This window comes from Sapajus apella, unplaced genomic scaffold (assembly GCF_009761245.1).
Source record: "Sapajus apella isolate SASKATOON/1434 unplaced genomic scaffold, GSC_monkey_1.0 scaffold69, whole genome shotgun sequence".
NCBI lineage: Eukaryota > Metazoa > Chordata > Mammalia > Primates > Cebidae > Sapajus > Sapajus apella.
Genome location: NW_022437009.1, coordinates 3,583,601 through 3,602,153, shown reverse-complemented (window position 1 = coordinate 3,602,153; position 18,553 = coordinate 3,583,601). Strand labels below are relative to the sequence as shown.

Below are 18,553 nucleotides of genomic sequence, written 5' to 3'. Positions count from 1 at the left end.
GGAAATCGCCCTCTGATTGCTTATTTTCCTCAGTGATATACGAAGCAAAGCCTTCAGCTGAAGAGTGGGTCGGGAGAAGGAGGGATTCAAGGTTTGAGGAGAGAAAAAGTAACTGTTAGGTGAGTAGGTAAGTGACAGGCTAAAAAAATACCAGACTTAGTTGAGGTAAGTGATTAGAAATTAACAGTGCAGGACTTTGCAGGCTGGTGTATTTTTCTGCAACCACATGGGTGTGAGCACAGAATAGGCAAAGCACCAGATTTAACCCTGTTGTAATCTGGCCACGTGAGTATGACAAGCCAACAAAGGAGCAAGGAAGTTAAGTGTGTCTGCAACGGACTGAGTCCAGTGAGTGACAGCAGTACTCAGGCTGAGTAGGGCAGCAGGGACATCAGGGGTGTGAAGGACTGTCAGCATCAGCATCATCAAGGACGGCATGGTGGTCGGAGTGTGACACCTGACATTGACATAAGGATGAGTTCTCGGTTACATCCAGGGGGAGTGGGTAATATAGAGGACGAAATCCTTACAGGAGAGGAGATCAAGGACGATATTAGAAGGAATTTTAATTTAAATATTGCAACCACCAATATAGCAGGAATGTCAGAAACAGTGAAAATGAGGAAGGACTTAAAATGACCAAGAAACAGTGGCATGTGAGGCAGGGGCGTATACAAGACTGCAACACAAAAGGGGCTTTAGAGACCAGGATAGGAGCGTTAGTGAGAAGCAGGGAGAAATGTGTCCCTTATCTCTAGTTTCAGATTAAAACAGTGCAGGAGCCAGGTTCGGTGGCTCACGCCTGTAATCCCAGCACTTTGGGAGGCCAAGGCAGGTAGATCACCTGAGCTCAGGAGTTTGAGACCAGCCTGCCCAACATAGTGAAACCCTGTCTCTACTAAATACAAAAATTAGCTGGGCATGTTGGTGTGCACCTGTAACACCAGCTACCTGGGAGGCTGAGACAGTAGAATTGCTTGAAACTGGGAGGTGGGGGCTGCAGTGAACCAGGATCGTGCCACTGCATTCCAGCCTTGGTAACAGAGTGAGACTCCTTCCCAAAATAAATAAATTAATTAACTAAAATGGTATAGGAGGAAAAACAATCTCCCCACTGTGTGGGGAAGCAGGAACTTTACGGAGTAACATCTGTCAGTGGAGCCCGAAGAGTTCTAAGCTAACTGCTGTCACTACCTCTCTTTGCAGAATGTTCCTAGCAAGACAACTGATGCTGTTCTCCCCACCTTGGTTAGATTCTCCCCTTGCCCAGAGGATGACAAAGGAATTGAAAGTAGCTAGCTCCTCTACACCAGAAAAGGAGAAAACTCTGACAACAGGTAACATCAAGTTATTTTATTTCTCCTAGACCATTCATTTGTATTAGTCTCTGAAAACAGACTAAATACATGGAAATTTGTCATTTTAAACAAATCAACTTATGGAATACTCACCAAGCACATAAAGAGAGAACGTCTTGGTGCCGGTAATATTTGGCGATTCCATTTCATACTTGTCTTCATCGGATGATGTTAAGTTGAAGATAGTGAGGTCACCTGACACAGGGTCTAAAGAAATCCTATTCGTGAAAGGTGAGAAAGCTCTTAATTCAGAATTTTCCCATTCTGCAACTTTATCCTTCTGTTTTTTCCACAGGATCTCGTTTAAAGGCACATTGCTTGCTATGCTGAAAGTTACCTTCTCATGTACAATGCCATAAACTCGTTGGGAACCACAGCTGATGAAACCTAGGAGGGAAAAAATATGTTTAGAAAAGACAACATGACTAGTGGCAGAAATTATTCATCAGGTAGTTTTTGTGCTAAGCCGACAAACTGCTGACACAAAGCACAGGAAGTAAGAACGTTTGACTATGCAGAGCTTTCTCTTTCATAGAAAACTGGGACCTACCTAAATCCAAGAAATGGACTCAACATTCACAAAGCACCAACCCTGTGCCAGGTACTATGGGCCATGCTGGGAATACGGGGTTGTTCCAGGCCCTCCAGGAGCCCCACTTGTGGAGAAGACAGGGAGCAGGACCTACACCAGCGGCTGCACAAGGGGAGCTGCCTGGTCTAGGGCCTCCCCAAGAAGTCATGCTGGAACTGACACAACGTGCAAATCACTGAAGGATGAAAGGCAGTTAGGCCGCAGCACCTCCAAACGAAGGCCCTGAATCGAGAAAGAGCTTGGTATGCTTGAGGGAACACGCGTGATACCTAGCGGCTAGAACGAGGAGGGCGAGAGGTGGCTGTGGAGGAACAAGGCAGACCAAGGCCAGCCCGTAGCCTCTGTGTGGTAAAGTAAGGAATGCGAAGGCTTTGGACTGATCCAAATGGAGAGGAAGCTACAGGAAGGTTTTTACCAAGACTAATCTAACATAATTTAAGTGTCAGCAGCGGACTGTCTTTAGCGTAGAGAGCGGCTGGCAGGGGCCAGCACGGGGGCAGGGAAATCGGAATGAAAGTCGATGCTGTGGCAATGAAGGCCATAAACAGAGCAGACCAGACCAGGGTGTTTGTGGTGGGGACGGACAAGGGGACAGACTCAGGAGATGCTGGAGAGAGAAGTCCAAGGATTCAGTGATGAGGGTGGGGGAAGTGCATGGGACTGTTAGGTCTCCTTCTTGGCTGACTGAGAGGTGTCATTAACTGAGATCAGAAACAATGGCTGGGAAGCGAGTTGGGGGTGTGATAAAGATTAAGAACCGGGGACTGGGTACAGTGGTGTGTTGGAGCTAGGCTCACCTGCCCTCATGAGCCAACTGTTAGCATCTCTGCCCAGACCTATTAGGGGACGCCTGGTTACAGCACAGAAACTGACTAATGCTTCACATCAGAACCTCCCCTCCCCCTCCAACGAGACTAGTTGTTAAACATTTATTAGAACCACAAGACTGAGGTATTTTTGATACCCCAAAGTGGGTTTAAAGGCATCTTGTTCTAAGACTTGACTCTTGTTAAGAGAGAACAGCAGCAGCTAGGCACTGAGGTTCATGCCTGTAATCCCAGCACTTTGGGAGGGAGGCCAAGGTAGGCAGATCGCTTGAGTTCAGGAGTTCAAGACCAACCTGGGTAAAATGGCAAAGCCCCATCTTTACAAAAAATTAGCTGGGCATGGTCGCACACACCTGTGGTCCCAGCTACTTGGGAGGCTGAGGCTGAGGAGGATCACTTGAACCCGTGAGGCAGAGATTGCAGCGAGCTGCGATTGTGCCACTGCAGTCCAGCCTGGGTGACAGTGAGACCTGTCTCAACAAGCAAGCAAACAAAAAACTGCAGCTATTCTAAGTTAACATTAAAGATTAATTAAAATTTGACTGAAGTTTTTGCCTAGTAGCAATTAGGTAACTGAACGAATACGGGAGAAATCAAGAACACTGAATGGCCAGTTGGAGACAGCTGCGTTAGTCATTTCAGAGAAGAAGCACATATCACCCATTTGTTTATTTGCAAGGACTTTTTAGAACCTAGCTCCCTTAATTAAGGGGGACTACCCTCAAAAACACGCCAGCATCTTTCCGTTGCTTTGATGATTATGCATTATTTCACCCACTCAACAGAGTATGTGGGAAGGCACACAAAAAAGAACCGAATTTGAGGGATGAAAGTCTACCACATACAATAGTGGAGGCGCAAAAATGCCTTATAAATGTGAATGAAACAATGAGTGACGGAGGGTGGGGTGGTGGTGAAAGAGTAGGTATGAGATAAGCTGCCATACCCTGGCGGCATGAAGATGGCTTTTGTCTTTCCCAGGGACAGCTGATGCTTCCTGGGCTTGAGAACAGTGGAAGAAAGTATCAGGAATGGAGCTCGTGGTGGAGGGAAGTGAGGGTACAGAAAGCGGAGACTGCAGCTCAGAAGAAATCAAAGTGCAGTTGACCCTTTGAACAACACAGGTTTGAGCTGCATGGGTCCACTTAGATGTAAATTTTCTTTTGTCTCTGCCATCGCTGAGACAGCAAGGCCAACCCCTCCTCCCCCTTAGCCTGCTTTAACACCAAGATAATGAGGATAATTTGATGATCCACTTTCACTTAGTAAATATATTCTCTTCCTTATGCTTTTCTTTTTTCTTCTTAATTTTTATTTTATTACTATTATCTCAATAGTTCTGGGGGAAAAGATTATGTTTGGTTACATGGATAAGTTCTTTTTTTGTGTGGATAAAGTTATTTAGATGTGACGTCTGAGATTTTGGTGCACCCCTCACCCGAGTAGTATACATTGTACCCAATGTGTAGTCTTTTATCCCTCATCCCTGTCCCAGCCTTCCCTCCAAGTTCCCAAAGTTTATTGGATCATTCTTATGTCTCTGTGTCCACATAGCTTAGCTCCCACTTGTAAGTGAGAACATGTGTTTGGTTTTCCCTTCCAGAGTAACTTCATGTAGAATGACAGTCTCCAATTCCATCCAGGTAGCTGTGAATGCCATTATTTTGTTCGTTTTTATGGCATATTCCATGATATATATATATACACACACCACATTTCCTTTTTCCACTCATTGATTGATGGGCATTTATGCTGATTCCATAGTTTTGTAATTGCAAGTTGTGCCACTATAAAGATGTTGTGTGCAAGTGTCTTTTTCATAAAATTACTTCTTTTCCTCTGGGTAGATACGTAGTAGTGGGATGGCTGAATCAAATGGTAGTTCTACTTTTAGTTCTTTAAGAAATCTCCACAGTGGTTGTACTACTTTACATTCCCACCAATGGTGTAAAAGTGTTCCCTTTTCACCACATCCATGCCAACATCTGTTACTTTTTATTTTTTAGTTATGGCCATTCTTGCAGGAGTAAGGGGGTATCACATTGTGGTTTTGATTTGCATTTCCTTGATCATTAGTGATGTTGAGCATTTTTTCATATGTTTGTTGGCCATTTGTATACCTTCTTGTGAGATTTGTCTATTCATGTCTTTAGCCCACTTTTTGATGGGATTGTGTGCTTTTTTTGCTGATTTGTTTGAGTTCCTTGTAGATTCTGGATATTAGTTCTTTGTCAGATGCATAGTTTGTGAATATCTTCTCCCACATTGTGGGTTGTGTGTTTACTCTGCTGATTGTCTCTACTCCTGTGCAGAAGCTTTTTAATTTAATTAAGTCCCATCTATTTATCTTTGTTTTTGTTGCATTCATTTTTGGGTTCTTGGTCATAACCCTTTTGCCTAAGCCAAAGGCTACAAGAGTTTTTCTGCTGTTACCTTCTAGAATGTTTATGGCTTCAGGTCTTAGATTTAAGTCTTTGATCCATCTCGAGTTGATTTTTATATAAGGTGAAAGATGAAGATCCAGTTTCATTCTTCTACACCTTATGCTCTTCTTAATAAGTTCTTTTTTCTAATTTACTTTAGTGTAAGAATACAATATATAATGCATATAACGTGGAAAATATGTGTTGTTTATGTTATTGGTAAGGCTTCTGGTAGGCTATTTGCAGTTAAGATTTTCGAAGTTGAGAGTTATACATAAATTTTTGATTGCCCAAGGGGTTGGTGCCCCTAAATGCCATGTTGTTCAAGAATCAACTATAATTTTAAATTGGAAGAAACTCTAAAAATTATTTAGTCAGATTACTCCCATTTCACTGGTGAAGTGAGAAGACACCAAGAAAAATAAAAGGCGATTTTATTGAATGCTTAATCTCTCTGGTTATACGTTCACATCATCTTGTGTCCCTTTTTATCCCTCTCCACATCTATATGCAGTAGGTGTTGTTAACCCCATTTTACAGGTGGGGAAGCAGGCTCCAAGAGGCACGTTATCTTGCTCCATGTCTCTCGGCAAGTTTATGGCAGCACAATGAGCAGAATACACATCGTCTGACTCCTTGGTCAGTGCCCCTTTCAGAACAACATGGTCCCACATTCAGGATGGGATTCATTTATTCAGTCATTCAGGAAATATTCATTGGGCATCTATTCTAAGCAAGATCCTTGAGAACAAGACAGACACAGTCCCTTCCTTCTTAGAATGGCATACTATTAGGGGAGGCAGAATTTACACAAATAATCAGACAATACCCAACTGCAACTATAACTGCTGCTAAGTTAAAGCATCAGATGTCAATAAGAATATTTACTTAGGAAAGCAACAAGGGGTTAGGGAAGGCAGCTCCTTTCCTTAAAAGAAGTTCTAGGGCACAAGCAGCAGTTAACTATGCCCAGGAGAGCGGGGCTGGTCCCCATCAAGAGAACAATTATGAAGACTTTGAAGCAGAAGGAGTAATGCCAAGAGAAAAGTAGCATGAGCTGGGCTGCCTATACAAGCAGAGCCAGCCCTTGCAGACCATCAGACAAACACAATTCTGGTATTGAAGTTAAGAAAGCCACAGAAGAGTTATAAACAGGGTGATGACAAAATAAGAGAAACTCTTTCTTGAAAAAAATGTATTTAAAAACATAAATTATACATAGACACATACATACAACTTTATACTAATGAAAAATGATCATATAAGTATTTTTCAGTCTTCTTATCTGGGTGTCTCACCCCCTTTTTTAACCCCATAACAATCTCCAGCTCTATCATCTACATTAACAAATCAGAATACATCTTTCGGTATTTTTCTCCCCGCTCATATAGTCAAACAGAGACAAACATATATCACATATGATGCATATATACAGGCCTATCTCCAGACAACAGCAATCATGTGAATATCAGAGTAAAGTCAGTCACACACATTTTCTGGTTCTCCAGGGCATACGAATGGTATGTTTACACTATGCTACGGTCTATTCAAATGCTCAATAACACTATGTCTAAAAACACGATGTTCATATCTTAATTAAAAGATACTTTATTGATTTTTTAAAACCATGTTAACAATCACTTGAGCCTTCAGCAAGTCCTAATATTTTTGCTGGTGGAAGGTCTTGCCTTGATGTTGACGGCTGCGGACTGATCAGGGTGTTGGCTGCTGAAGGCTGCGATGGTTGTGGCAATTTCTTAAAAGAAGACAGTGATGAAGTTTGCTGCATCAATGGACCCTTCCTTTCACAAAATATCTCTCACTAGCATGCGATGCTGGTTTGATAGCATTTTACTCACAGTAAAACTCTTTCAAAATTAGAGTAAATCTCCTCAAATCTTGCTGCTGCTTTATCAACTAAATTTATGTAATGCTCTTAATCCTTCGTCATTTAAACAATGTTCACAGCATCTTCATCAGGAGTATAGATGCCATTATGAAGAAACCACTTTCTTCTCTCATCCATAAGAAGCAACTCCTCATGAGTTCCATTTTTATCATGAGATTGCAGCAACTGAGTCACATATTCAGGCTTCACTTCTATTTTCCGTGCTATTTCCATCCTTCAAAGTCATCCATGAGGACTGGAATCAAATTCTTCCAAATTTCTGTTAATGTTGCTATTGTGATCTCCAACCATGAACCACAAATGTTCTTAATGACATCTAGAATTGTGAGTCCTTTCAGGAGGTTTTCAACTTCCTTTGCTCAGGTGCATCAGAAGAATCATCACCTATGGCAGCCACAGCCTTACAAAATGTATTTCTTACATAGTAAGACTTGAAAGGCAAAATTGCTCCTTGATCCACACACTGCAGAATGGATGTTGTATTAGCAGGCATAAAAACAACACTCATCTCCTTGTACATCTCCATCAGAGCTTTTGGGTGATTTGGTGCACTGTTAATAAGCAATTATATACTGAAATCAATCTTTTTTTCTAAACAGGAGGTATTAACAGTGGGCTTACAATATTCAGTAGACTATGCTGTAAACAGATGTGCTGTCTTCCAGCCTCTGTTGTTTCGTTTTATAGATCACAGGCAGAATACATTTAGCCTAATTCTTAAGGGCCCTAGGATTTCCAGAGTGGTAAATGAGCACTGGCTTCAACTTAAAGTCGTCGGCTGCATCAGCCCACACTGAGAGTGTCAGCCTGTCCGTCCAAGCCCAAAGCAGACTTCTCCTCCATAGCTATGAAAGTCCCAGGTGGCATCTTCTTCCAATAGAAGGTTGTTTTGCCTACATTGAAAATCTGATGTTTCATGTGTCCTGCATCCGTAATCTTAGATCTGCCGGATAATTTGTGCAGCTTCTACATCAGCACTTGCTGCTTTACTTTGTACTTTTATGTAGTGGAGATGGCTTCTTTCCTAAGATCTCATGAACCAATCTCTGATAGCTTCAAACTTTTCTCCGGCAGCTTCCTCACCTCTCTCGGCCTTCATGGAACTGAAGAGTTAGGGTCTTGCTCTGGATTATGCTTTGGATTAAGGGAATGCTGTAGCTGGTTTGATCTTCTAAGTGGACTACCTGAACCTTCTCCATGTCTGCAATAATGCTGTTTTACTTTCTTACCATTTGTGTGTTCACTGGAGTAGCACTTTTAATTTCCTTCAAGAACTCTTCCTTTGAATTCACAACCTCGCTAACTCTTTGGCATAAAAGGCCTAGTTTTCAACCTTGCTAACTCTTTGGCATAAAAGGCCTAGTTTTCAGCCCATCATGGCTTTTTTTTTTTTTTTTTTGAGATGGAGTTTTACTCTTGTAGAGTAGGCTGGAGTGCAATAGAGCCATCTTGGCTCACTGCAACATCCGCCTTTCAGGTTCAAGCGATTCTCCTGTCTCAGCCTCCCAAGCAGCTGGGATTACAGGTGCCTGCCACCACATCCAAATTTTTGTATTTTTAGTAGAGATGAGGTTTCGCCATGTTGATCAGGCTGGTCTCAAACTCCTGACCTCAGGTGATCCACGTGCCTTGGCCTCTCAAAGTGCTGGGATTACAGGCATGAGCCACCGTGCCCAGCCACCTGTCGTGGCTTTTCACATGCCTTGCTCACTACACTTAATCATTTCTAGTTTTTAATTTAAAATGAGAGACAGTGCAACTCTTCCTTTCCCTAGAGGACTTAGAAGCCATTGCAGGGTCACTAAACTGATCTAATTTCAGCATCATTGTTTCAGGAGACAGGGAGTCCAGAGGAGAAGGAGAAAGATGGGGGGAAGAGCCAGTCAGTGGAGCAGTCAGAACACATAGCATTTATCCATTAAGTTCACCATCTTATATGGGCACAGTTCATGGCACCCCAAAACAATGGCAACAGTAACATCAAAGATCACTGATCACAGGTCAGCATAACAGATACAATAATTTTTAAAAAGCTTGAAATATTGTAGGAATTATCAGAATGTAGCAGACAGACAAAACACAAAGTCAGGCACCGACAGACTTGCTTAAACCTGGGTTGTCACAAACCTTCAATTCGTAAAAAGCACATTATCTGTGAAGTGCAATAAAGTGAAACTCAATAAAATGAGGTGTGGCAGAGGGGTTTGCCGTTGCTAACAAAATGGTCTTATGCACACTTTTCTACATCCTGCCTTTCTTAATATCTCATAAAAGCCCCTTGAAATCAACTGGTATAGCTATACTTTTTCTTTTTAATAACTCCATAATATTCCAGGACATGAGGGAACCATAATCAATCTGCTGACCACCAATGATGAACACTCCTTTTGTGCCTAGTATTGTCTATTGCAATTACACTGTAATAACTATCCTGTATATACGTCCTGATGTATTTATGGTTTCATATTTACGTGAGAGTGGAGTGGAGTGGAGCTGGGAGTCGCTACATCAAAGGGTAAATAGATTTTTTATTTTAATAGAAGTTGCTGCATTGTCGATAAAAAACACTTTTGCAATTTACATTTCCATCAGTAATGCCTGAGTTGTCCTTTCCTTGGACTCCTGCCAGCATTAGGTGTTTTTTTTTTTTTATGTTTAACTTTTGGACAGACAGTGACAGTTCATTGTTATTTGAATTTGCATTTTCCCAATCTTTAGAAATTTAAGTATCTCTTGTGTTTGTTGATTTGGATTTCTTTTTCTAAGAAATGTCTTTTCATATCCTTTACTATTTTTTTTTGTATTAGATTGCTTGTCTTTTTCTTATCAAAATTTAAAGGTTCCTTATATGTATTACAGTTGTTTTCAAATACAGGCTTGGCCTATTAAATTTACTAAATGAATATCTTCCATACAAAGGTTCTAAATGTTTACATAATAAAAGTGTGTATCTTTTCTGGCTGTGGTGTGGAGGATTGAAGGGAAGGGTAAGGCTAGATAGCAAGACATCCATCAGACAGCAACCTCAGCCCGGTAAAAGGCAACATGGTGCTAGGGAAAGTGGTTCAAGAGATGTCAGGGAGGTAAAATTGGGACGACTAGATGACTGACAGCGTATGGGGTAAAGGAGGAGGAGGGGAGGTGCCAGGAGCGCCAGGATGAACCAGAGCTCTTGCTTCCTCCTACGTGGGTTGTGGTGTCTTTCCCTAAGAAAGGAAACACAGCAGGAAGACCAGGTCTTGGCTGGAACGTCATGCTTTCAGTTTGGCACTAAGTGTGAGGGGTCTGTGAGACATCCAAGCAAAGATGCCCAGTAGCTGCAAAGTACACGGGTCTGGGATTCACAGGAAAGGATGCAGATTTGGAAATCATCACATATGTAGTGGCTCCAGTGGAGGCCATTAGGACCGCCACCTAGGGAGAGCGCATGAAGTGGGAAAAGGCAGCTTGGACCTGTGCCTTAAAGCATGGCTGGAGGGAAATACACTGGCTACGGAGACCGAGAGAAGCCTGGGAAGAAGAAGAAAAGCCAGGAGGAAGATGGCATCATAACTCCAAGATAAGAGTCAATGTGGAGACTTAACTGAATAAAAGGCACTAGTGATATTACTTAGATAGTAGAAAAAAGATGGAAGAAAATTCAAATGTAAGCAGAATTAAACACACATACAAAACCCCATGCACACAATTTATTTTTGCTTTTGCTCTAAAAGAACCCGTGGTTTCACTGAATATTGGGATCTGGGTGATATTTATTCAGGATGTAACAAATAAAGCAATAGTACAACCTACATAAAGAGATATGCATAATGATATTCATTTTAAAGTTATCTATCCTAGTAAAAAATAATCTAGTGTAATAGTTAAATAACTTAGAATTATGCCATGGATTACTATGTGGCTATTTTAAAAAAGGAAAAGGATAGATTTATTCTCCTTTTATTATTGGGAATTTGGAAAATTTATTAATATTAAAATAAAAAGCTATAGAAATATACATGCAGAATATTCCTCTTTTTAAAAACGATAAAGAGGCCAAATGTAGTGGCTCATGCCTACAATCCTAGCACTTTGGGAGGCCAAAGTGGAAGGATCACTTGAGCCCAGGAGTTTGATGCCAGACTGGGCAACACAGTGAGACCCTACCTCTACCAAAAAAAAAAAAATATATATATATATATATATATATATATATATATATATTTAACTATAAAAAGACATGAATACATGTGTACATGCATCCTCACTTGCTCTTTTTTTTAGACTGGAAAGAAACACCCTAAATGATTAACAGTGGTTGCTTTTAAAGTAACCACCGTTACTTTAGATATTGTGGTAATGGTGAGATTTCAATTTATTACTTAATACAGGTCCCATTGAAAAATATGTTACTTTTGAAGACAAATCTCATATTACTACTGTAATATAAAAACTATATAAAAATTTTTTAAAAACTAGAATTATTCAACCAAGAGAAGATATTGTTAAGAACTCTTAAGCTAATATCTACCTCTACTTTGTGTGCAAAGGTATGTCTATTATATCCTTCCTACAGTAAGTATTTTCTGTTGCACTTCGAAGACTAATGCTAAAGTAAGTTGCTAAGATAATTTCTAATGAAAAAAGAACAATAGAAGAAAGGGGAGTGAATTTTTTCTCAAAGGTCACAAACCATGAATGAATGAATGAATGAATACACAAATAGGAGCAAAGGAAAGGAGTCGACAGTGAGTTTGTTGCTTTGCTGATACCACTGAGTGTTCAGAAAAGGTACCATAGGGATGCTAACTAACCATACCTGGATGTAGGACAGAGAGTGCCCAGATTTTGAAACCAGCAGGGCCCAGGGTGAACTCCCAAAGGCCTCCCCATACTAGATCTCCTCAGCTGTAAAGTAGAAATCATAATGCCTACCACAAAAGATTGTTTTGAGGTTTGAATAAAATTGAGTCTTTTTATACTGGTTGACATGGAATACACTCTCAAAGGGCTTTCTTCTTCTTTTAATGAGTTAGGTCAACATCAAGGTATTCACACTGTCTGAATTAACTGGGTGAGCACTGGGCATGTGGTGAGTTTTTGCTGTTTAAAAGCAAAGAGAGATGGAGGGAGGAAAAAAATTTTATCAGTGATCACCTAAACAGATTTTCTATGCAAGCCAGATATTTTTTGAAGGTTCTTTTGTTTTGAAGAATCTTGAATAGTCCTTTCTTAAATAAAGATATGGGGGTACCTAATACCTAATCAGCACTATATGTATAGAGTCATCATATATCTAAAAACAGGTCTAATTTCAAATATTCTGTTGTAGTGTTTCCACAAAACATCAACACCTCAGTTTTTATAGTTCTTTTTGTATGGCCTCAAGTTGTACCTGGAACCCAAGTTTTACAGATGAAGTGTCCTGATTTTTTATTTAGAAAATATGGTCACTGTAACTATGGGTTAATGAAAAGGAACTCTCAACCCCCAGCACAAATTCCTCTGCAAATTTTTCTCAGGTCCTGAGATTCAGATTGACTGGTATTTATTTTACTTAATCTAACACTTGCCTGGTCCTGGTTCTGTGCCAGGCACTGGTACAAGAGCTCTATCAATAGGTACTCACAGTCAGGAGTAGTGGCTCACACCTGTAATCCGAGCACTCTGGGAGGCTGAGACAGGTGGATCACTGGAGGTCAGGTGTTCAAGACCAGCCTGGCCAACATGGTAAAACCCTGTCTCTACTAAAAATACAAAATTAGCCAGGCATGGTGGAATGTGCCTATAATCCCAGTTACTCGGAAAGCTGAGGCAGGAGAATTGCTTGAACCCAGGAGGTGGAACCAAGATTGTGCCACTGCACTCCAGCCTGGGTGACAGAGCAAGACTCCATCTCAGAAAAAAAAAAAAATAGGTACTCACTGAATCCTAAAAACATATTAAACAGATTTTATTTCTAAGCCTATTTTGCAGAAGAGAAAACTGAGTCAAGCACACCTCTAAACTTACAGGTGAGACACTAACCTCTGTGGTCTCCAAATCATTGAATGTTAGAGCTGAAAAGGGCCTCAGGGAGCAAGCGCCCAGCACAGGAAGAAAAAGCCAGAACAGGAACAAAAAAAGGAAAACAAGGAGCAAACAAAGGGGTCACGAAGAAACACAACCAGGAGCACCTTAGGTGACAGTGGCAATGATGCATTAGACTAAGACTGGCAATTCCACCCACAGAGGAGATACCAGAAGGGTGAGTCAGAAGGGACTGGTGAGGACTTCAGCACCAGTGAGCCTACAGGGAGGGGCCCCTCAGCTCATGCCCATGCGGACATGTGGAAACAGGAGCCCACCATTCCCAGGGCTTCTAATTTTTCAAGAAAATCCAGATATTCACATGTGTGAAAATTCCTGTTCTTACAAGTTGGCAACTAATTCAAATCTGAGCTTAGGGGTAACCCCCAGCCAGGAGAGCCCCATGAGAATGAGGACAAAGCTTTTCCTGTTTTTTGCCGTACCCCCATATGTCCGGCATATGGACGTTCAATAAACATCTGTTGAATGAATTAATTAAAATGATTAAAATACAACTTAAATGTAGTTCAAAAGATAAGGCTTCCTGACAGAATAGCAAAATTTGTCAGTCATACCAAACCCTGCGCTTTGTGAGATCCCAAATTGCTGGCTGAAGAACCAGGACTTGGTAAGGAGAGGTGGAGAAAGAAGTTTAAGCGGAGCTAAAAATAAGATGGCTATGGGGCCCTCACATTCAACCAAAACACTGCGTTCGGCCCCGCGCTCTGCCTCACCACCAAAGCAGGATGGGAGGACCTGTGGCTCTCCGTTCCCAACTCCACAGCTGTTTCTTTTAAGATGTTCCTTCCCAAGTTTAAATAGGTTTTACCTACTAAGCGTTATAGGAAGCAGAGCATCACAACAGATAAACTTGTACCTACTCATGGATGTCAGCCCCAATCAAACTTAACAGCCTGTCTGTTGTTTGAGGAGATTCACTGATGCCATTTCTTTTCTTTTTCTTTTTTCTTTCTCTCTTTCTCTCCCTCCCTTCCCTCCTTCCCTCCCTCCCTCCCTTCCTTCCTTTTTTCTTTTTGGAGACAGGGTCTCATTCTGTCACTGAGGTTGGTGTGCAGTAGTGCAATCATGGCTGACTGCAACTTCAACCTCCTGGCCTCAAGTGATCCTCCTGCCTCAGCCTCCCAAGTAGCTGGAACTGCAGTTGCCTGTCACCACGCCCAGCTAATTTTTATATTTTCTGTAGAGACAAGATCTCATTATGTTGCCCAGGCTGATCTCAAACCTGTGGGCTCAAGTGATCCTCCTGCCTGGGCCTCCTGAAGTGCTGGGATTACAGGCATGAGCCACTGTGCTGAGCCAATGTCATACCTTAGAGACAAGCTAATCACTCAATTTTGAGTTTGTTCTTAGAAACAAACAATGTAATTTTAAGATACTTCTCTCTCTCTCCAAAATATTTTAAGGCTCACATTGCCTGTAGTTTTTAGCAGTTAACGTAAAAATTCATTTGACAAAAAAAAAAAAAAAGAAAGAAAAATTCCCCTAAAAGTTTCAGTACCTGAATATATAAATGTTGGTATTTCCCTCTGAATATATGACATCATAATGGTGATTCAGTTAAAGGCTCTTGCAAGCCCAGAGACGGTAGGGTCTTGGGACATTTTTGTTCCCAAGTGAGCAGACGGGTTTCTCCTCCGGATATGGGCCACTGAGCACAGCCTTGGTCCCCCCACCCCGCTGCATTTCATCTTCACATCACAGCATGCTTTCAGTTAATGCTTACTTGCAGTATCAGGGTGTATAGCAATCTGGGAAGCAACATCTCTATCTATACACCCTTATGTGCATTTATAGCATTGAGGGGCAGCCAATCGCCTAAGATGGCGAGGTTAGTAATTACATCAAATAATCTGTCATATTAAGGCCATAAATATTCTCACATTCGTCTCACATTTTGGGAGCAGAAAATGTGCTTACCAGGCATGGGGGATAATAAAGAGGAGTAACACTGTTTTGTTTAACTCAAGCAAGTTTCATACGGTTGTGTCTCTTGCCTAGTGCTTAGTAAGTCCAATCCACAGAGCCCTAGGCCAGCTCTCCCCCAGTAATAATATTTAATAGGAGCAGCAATGCTAAGGTTCACTGCAGGCTTACTATGTGACAAACACTTGTTTCAAGAACTGTTTGTATACTAACTCATTGAATCCTCAACGAGATAGTTCTTACCATTTATTTATTTGTTCATCAAAGGTTTATGGAGTCCTGCCTATCGGCAGGCAGGACACAGCAATGAACCAAACAGACAAAATCCCAGCCCTCTCGGAGTCTATTTTTCAGTAGAGGGAAGAACACAATAAATGAAAAGATAAAGCTCTTTTATGCTGTATGTGTTAAGTGCTACAGAGAAAAACAAAGCAGAGTATGGGGGCTGAGGAGTGCTGTTAAGGAGAGGAGCTGCAAGGCGTAGCAGGTGGCCCTAAGTTGGTATCTGAGCAGAGCCCAGAAAAGCAGGGGAGTGAGCCAAAGAATATCTGGGGCAAGAGTGAGAAATGAGTTATTTCTTGAGAACATGCCTATCAAAATAAGTTGGTTCCGTCTGCTGGACCCTTGGCTGATAGAAAAGATCACAGAGTCAGAAGCACCAGGCTACAGATGAGGAAATGGACTGAGAGAGTCAGCTGACCACAGTCACTTAGCTAGCAAGGGGTGGGGCTGGTGTGCAGACACAGGCAGTCGGCCCCAGAGCCTGTCCTGCTGGCCAGAACATCCGATGCCTTGGCTGGTGCCATTCCTCTTTCTTCCTGGTCGATTCCACCCTTAGGCAGTCCTAGTGAGTGACTTCTCTATTTCCTTATGGCAGAGATTTACTGATTTCAGCCACACTACCACGGCTTCCCTGCCCCCATCTACTTCATACTGAAACTGCGGCCACCTGTCTCCCAACGGTCATAAGTCCCTGGTGCCCAAGGCCAGAACTTCCCAGACCTTGCCCTCAGTTGTCAATCTGCCTCCTCCTCCAGTCCATCGAGAATGAGGACGTTGGTTTTCTAAATCGTCTTTCTACACTTTCCTTCTAATATTATGCTAAAATAGTTTCCTTTTTAATTCTTGTTCTTGCGCTTATCCTCCTTCTCCTTTCTTAAGATGTTTCCCTTTGGACCTGTGCAATCCAACACAGTAGCTATCAGCCACAAGTGGCTAGTGAGCACCTAAAATGTGGTTAGTACAAACTGAGATGTGTTCTGAGCTAAAAGACACACCGGATTCTGAAGGCCTGGCATTAAAAAGTGGAACACAAAATCTCTCATTAACATGTTTTGTATTAACTATTAGTTGGTGCAAAAGTAACTGCCGTGTTTGCCACTAAAAAAGCAGAAACAACTTTTGCACCAGCCTAATATATGTTGAAAATATGATGGCTATATCAGGTTAACTAAAATACATTATTAATTTGTAACAATTAATTACATGTTTCATGTTATATTTCTATTTGAAAGCACTTCTTTAGCCTGTCCTTCCCAGACACTCAGGTCCCACCATGCTCAAAGGCCACATTTGCCTTTGACTGTTCTCATCACGGGATACAGCTGAGATCCACAGCATGCTTTGGGGAATCAGTTTATTACTAGATCGATTAAGACTGTTAAGTTTTTTTAAATCCAAAGTCTGATTCAAGGTATTTCACTAGAATTCCTTGAAAATCCTTGTTATTTTCTAGGTACTCAGTTCATTGCTGGGAAACTCTACTGCAAGTAGTTTATGATGGCACAGCCTTATTACTTTCTTATTACACTGATTCTTATTTTCTGAATGTGTATGTTAAACCTCAATTTTCTTCTAGTTCTTAACTGGCATATGAAGAAAATGTCCGAGAAACTACAGACCGGTGAGCCCAATGGAAATTCAGGCACCAATCTCAACAGACATTTTGGGGAACACTGTAGAGTAAGCAAAGGTCACCAGAAACTATAAAGTAACCAGAAAGCGTTTTCCTTGGAGGCTGGTGGGTGGGCATTGAGGAACTCCAAAGAGGAACTGCTAAAATGTTTTCCCTCCTTTTCTAGGGATAGTCTCTGTATCTTACAGACATGCTTTATATTCAAACCTGCACTTGTCTGAGAAGAGGGAAACTGTTGCATCCTAGTTTCACTTACAACTCTGAGATGAAAGGTGAGATTTGTCATGGCTGAATTTAAGGGACTGTGTCCTTAAGTAAAAGCTTCTTCTGGCCACCCCTCAAGTAAAGCTTTAGAAAGGCTTAGGCATTTGTGAAGAAACAGCATGAGAAGAAACCAAAAGACAGTAAACTTACACAAAGAAGGTCTGATTTATGTAGAAAAAGTTTCTACTTTTAAACAGAGAAATCAATACCTACCCTCAAAGCCTGTGTTTCCTAAAGAAATGTTAGAGTGACAAGGAGGTCAATAAAATAAATTCTTCAGTCTGGTTCTTAAAAAGAGATTCTAAGCCTCTTTTAAAACTTCTGAAAGATTCTCACAGCAACAAATACAATGAGTGAAACTTGATTAGATTTGGGTTCTTAACAAAAGACGTTCTTGTGATAATTGGGGAAATTCAAATATGGGTAAAAGTTAGGTGATTTAAAGGATTAGTGTTAATTTTTATAGATATTATAATGTTATTGGGATTATGCAAAAGTCTCTAGGAATGAAACGTGGGTATCTAGAATGTAAATATGATAAAATGTTAATAATAAATATGTCAATAAATTCCCATTGCAAATTCTATGTCCCAAAGAAGCCCCTTGCACCATTACAAATTACGATATTAAATACAATTTTGCATGACTGGTAATTGCGTTGACCTATATAACTTCACTTGTTTTAGCAGAATTTCCCTGGACAATGTACACATGTCATAAGTAAGAAATCACTAGTACTCAACTTCAAAAAGTTGCTTGGAGCATCTCAGCCTGGGGATATAACAGCATACAAGGGAATAGGTTTTGATTCAGACAGAATCAAAGTTCAAGTTCACTCTGCCACTTACTAGCTGTGTGAACTTAGACACATTACTAAACCCACCTAAGCTTTGTTCTCCTATTAAATGTTCCCTATGTAGTAATATTAGTGTGAAAATTAAATAAAAACATCTCAAATCTGAAGCACAGCTCCTGACACAGAGCATGTGCTTACTTCCTAGCGGCTATTATTTACACTCTGTTATAACACTGGCCTAGCTTTCCTATAGGAGCACACAACACTATTTTAACTTGGATTATCTTTGCTAAATTAAGAAAAAAAAGGGGGCTGGGCGCGGTGGCTCAAGCCTGTAATCCCAGCACTTTGGGAGGCCGAGGCGGGTGGATCACGAGGTCAAGAGATCGAGACCATCCTGGTCATCATGGTGAAACCCCGTCTCTACTAAAAATACAAAAAATTAGCTGGGCATGGTGGCGCGTGCCTGTAATCCCA

At 41.2% G+C, this 18,553-nt stretch overlaps 1 protein-coding gene across 4 annotated transcripts in view; it reads right to left on the bottom strand.

Moving 5' to 3' along the window:
* Window positions 1–18,553, bottom strand: part of CD58 (CD58 molecule) — a 57,997-nt gene that overhangs the window by 29,906 nt on the left and 9,538 nt on the right. For all 4 annotated transcript variants that reach the window (XM_032249625.1, XM_032249627.1, XM_032249628.1 and 1 more), the window contains exon 2: window positions 1,452–1,745. In XM_032249625.1, the coding sequence (XP_032105516.1) occupies window positions 1,452–1,745 (294 nt within the window). The remainder of the gene's footprint in view (window positions 1–1,451; window positions 1,746–18,553) is intronic.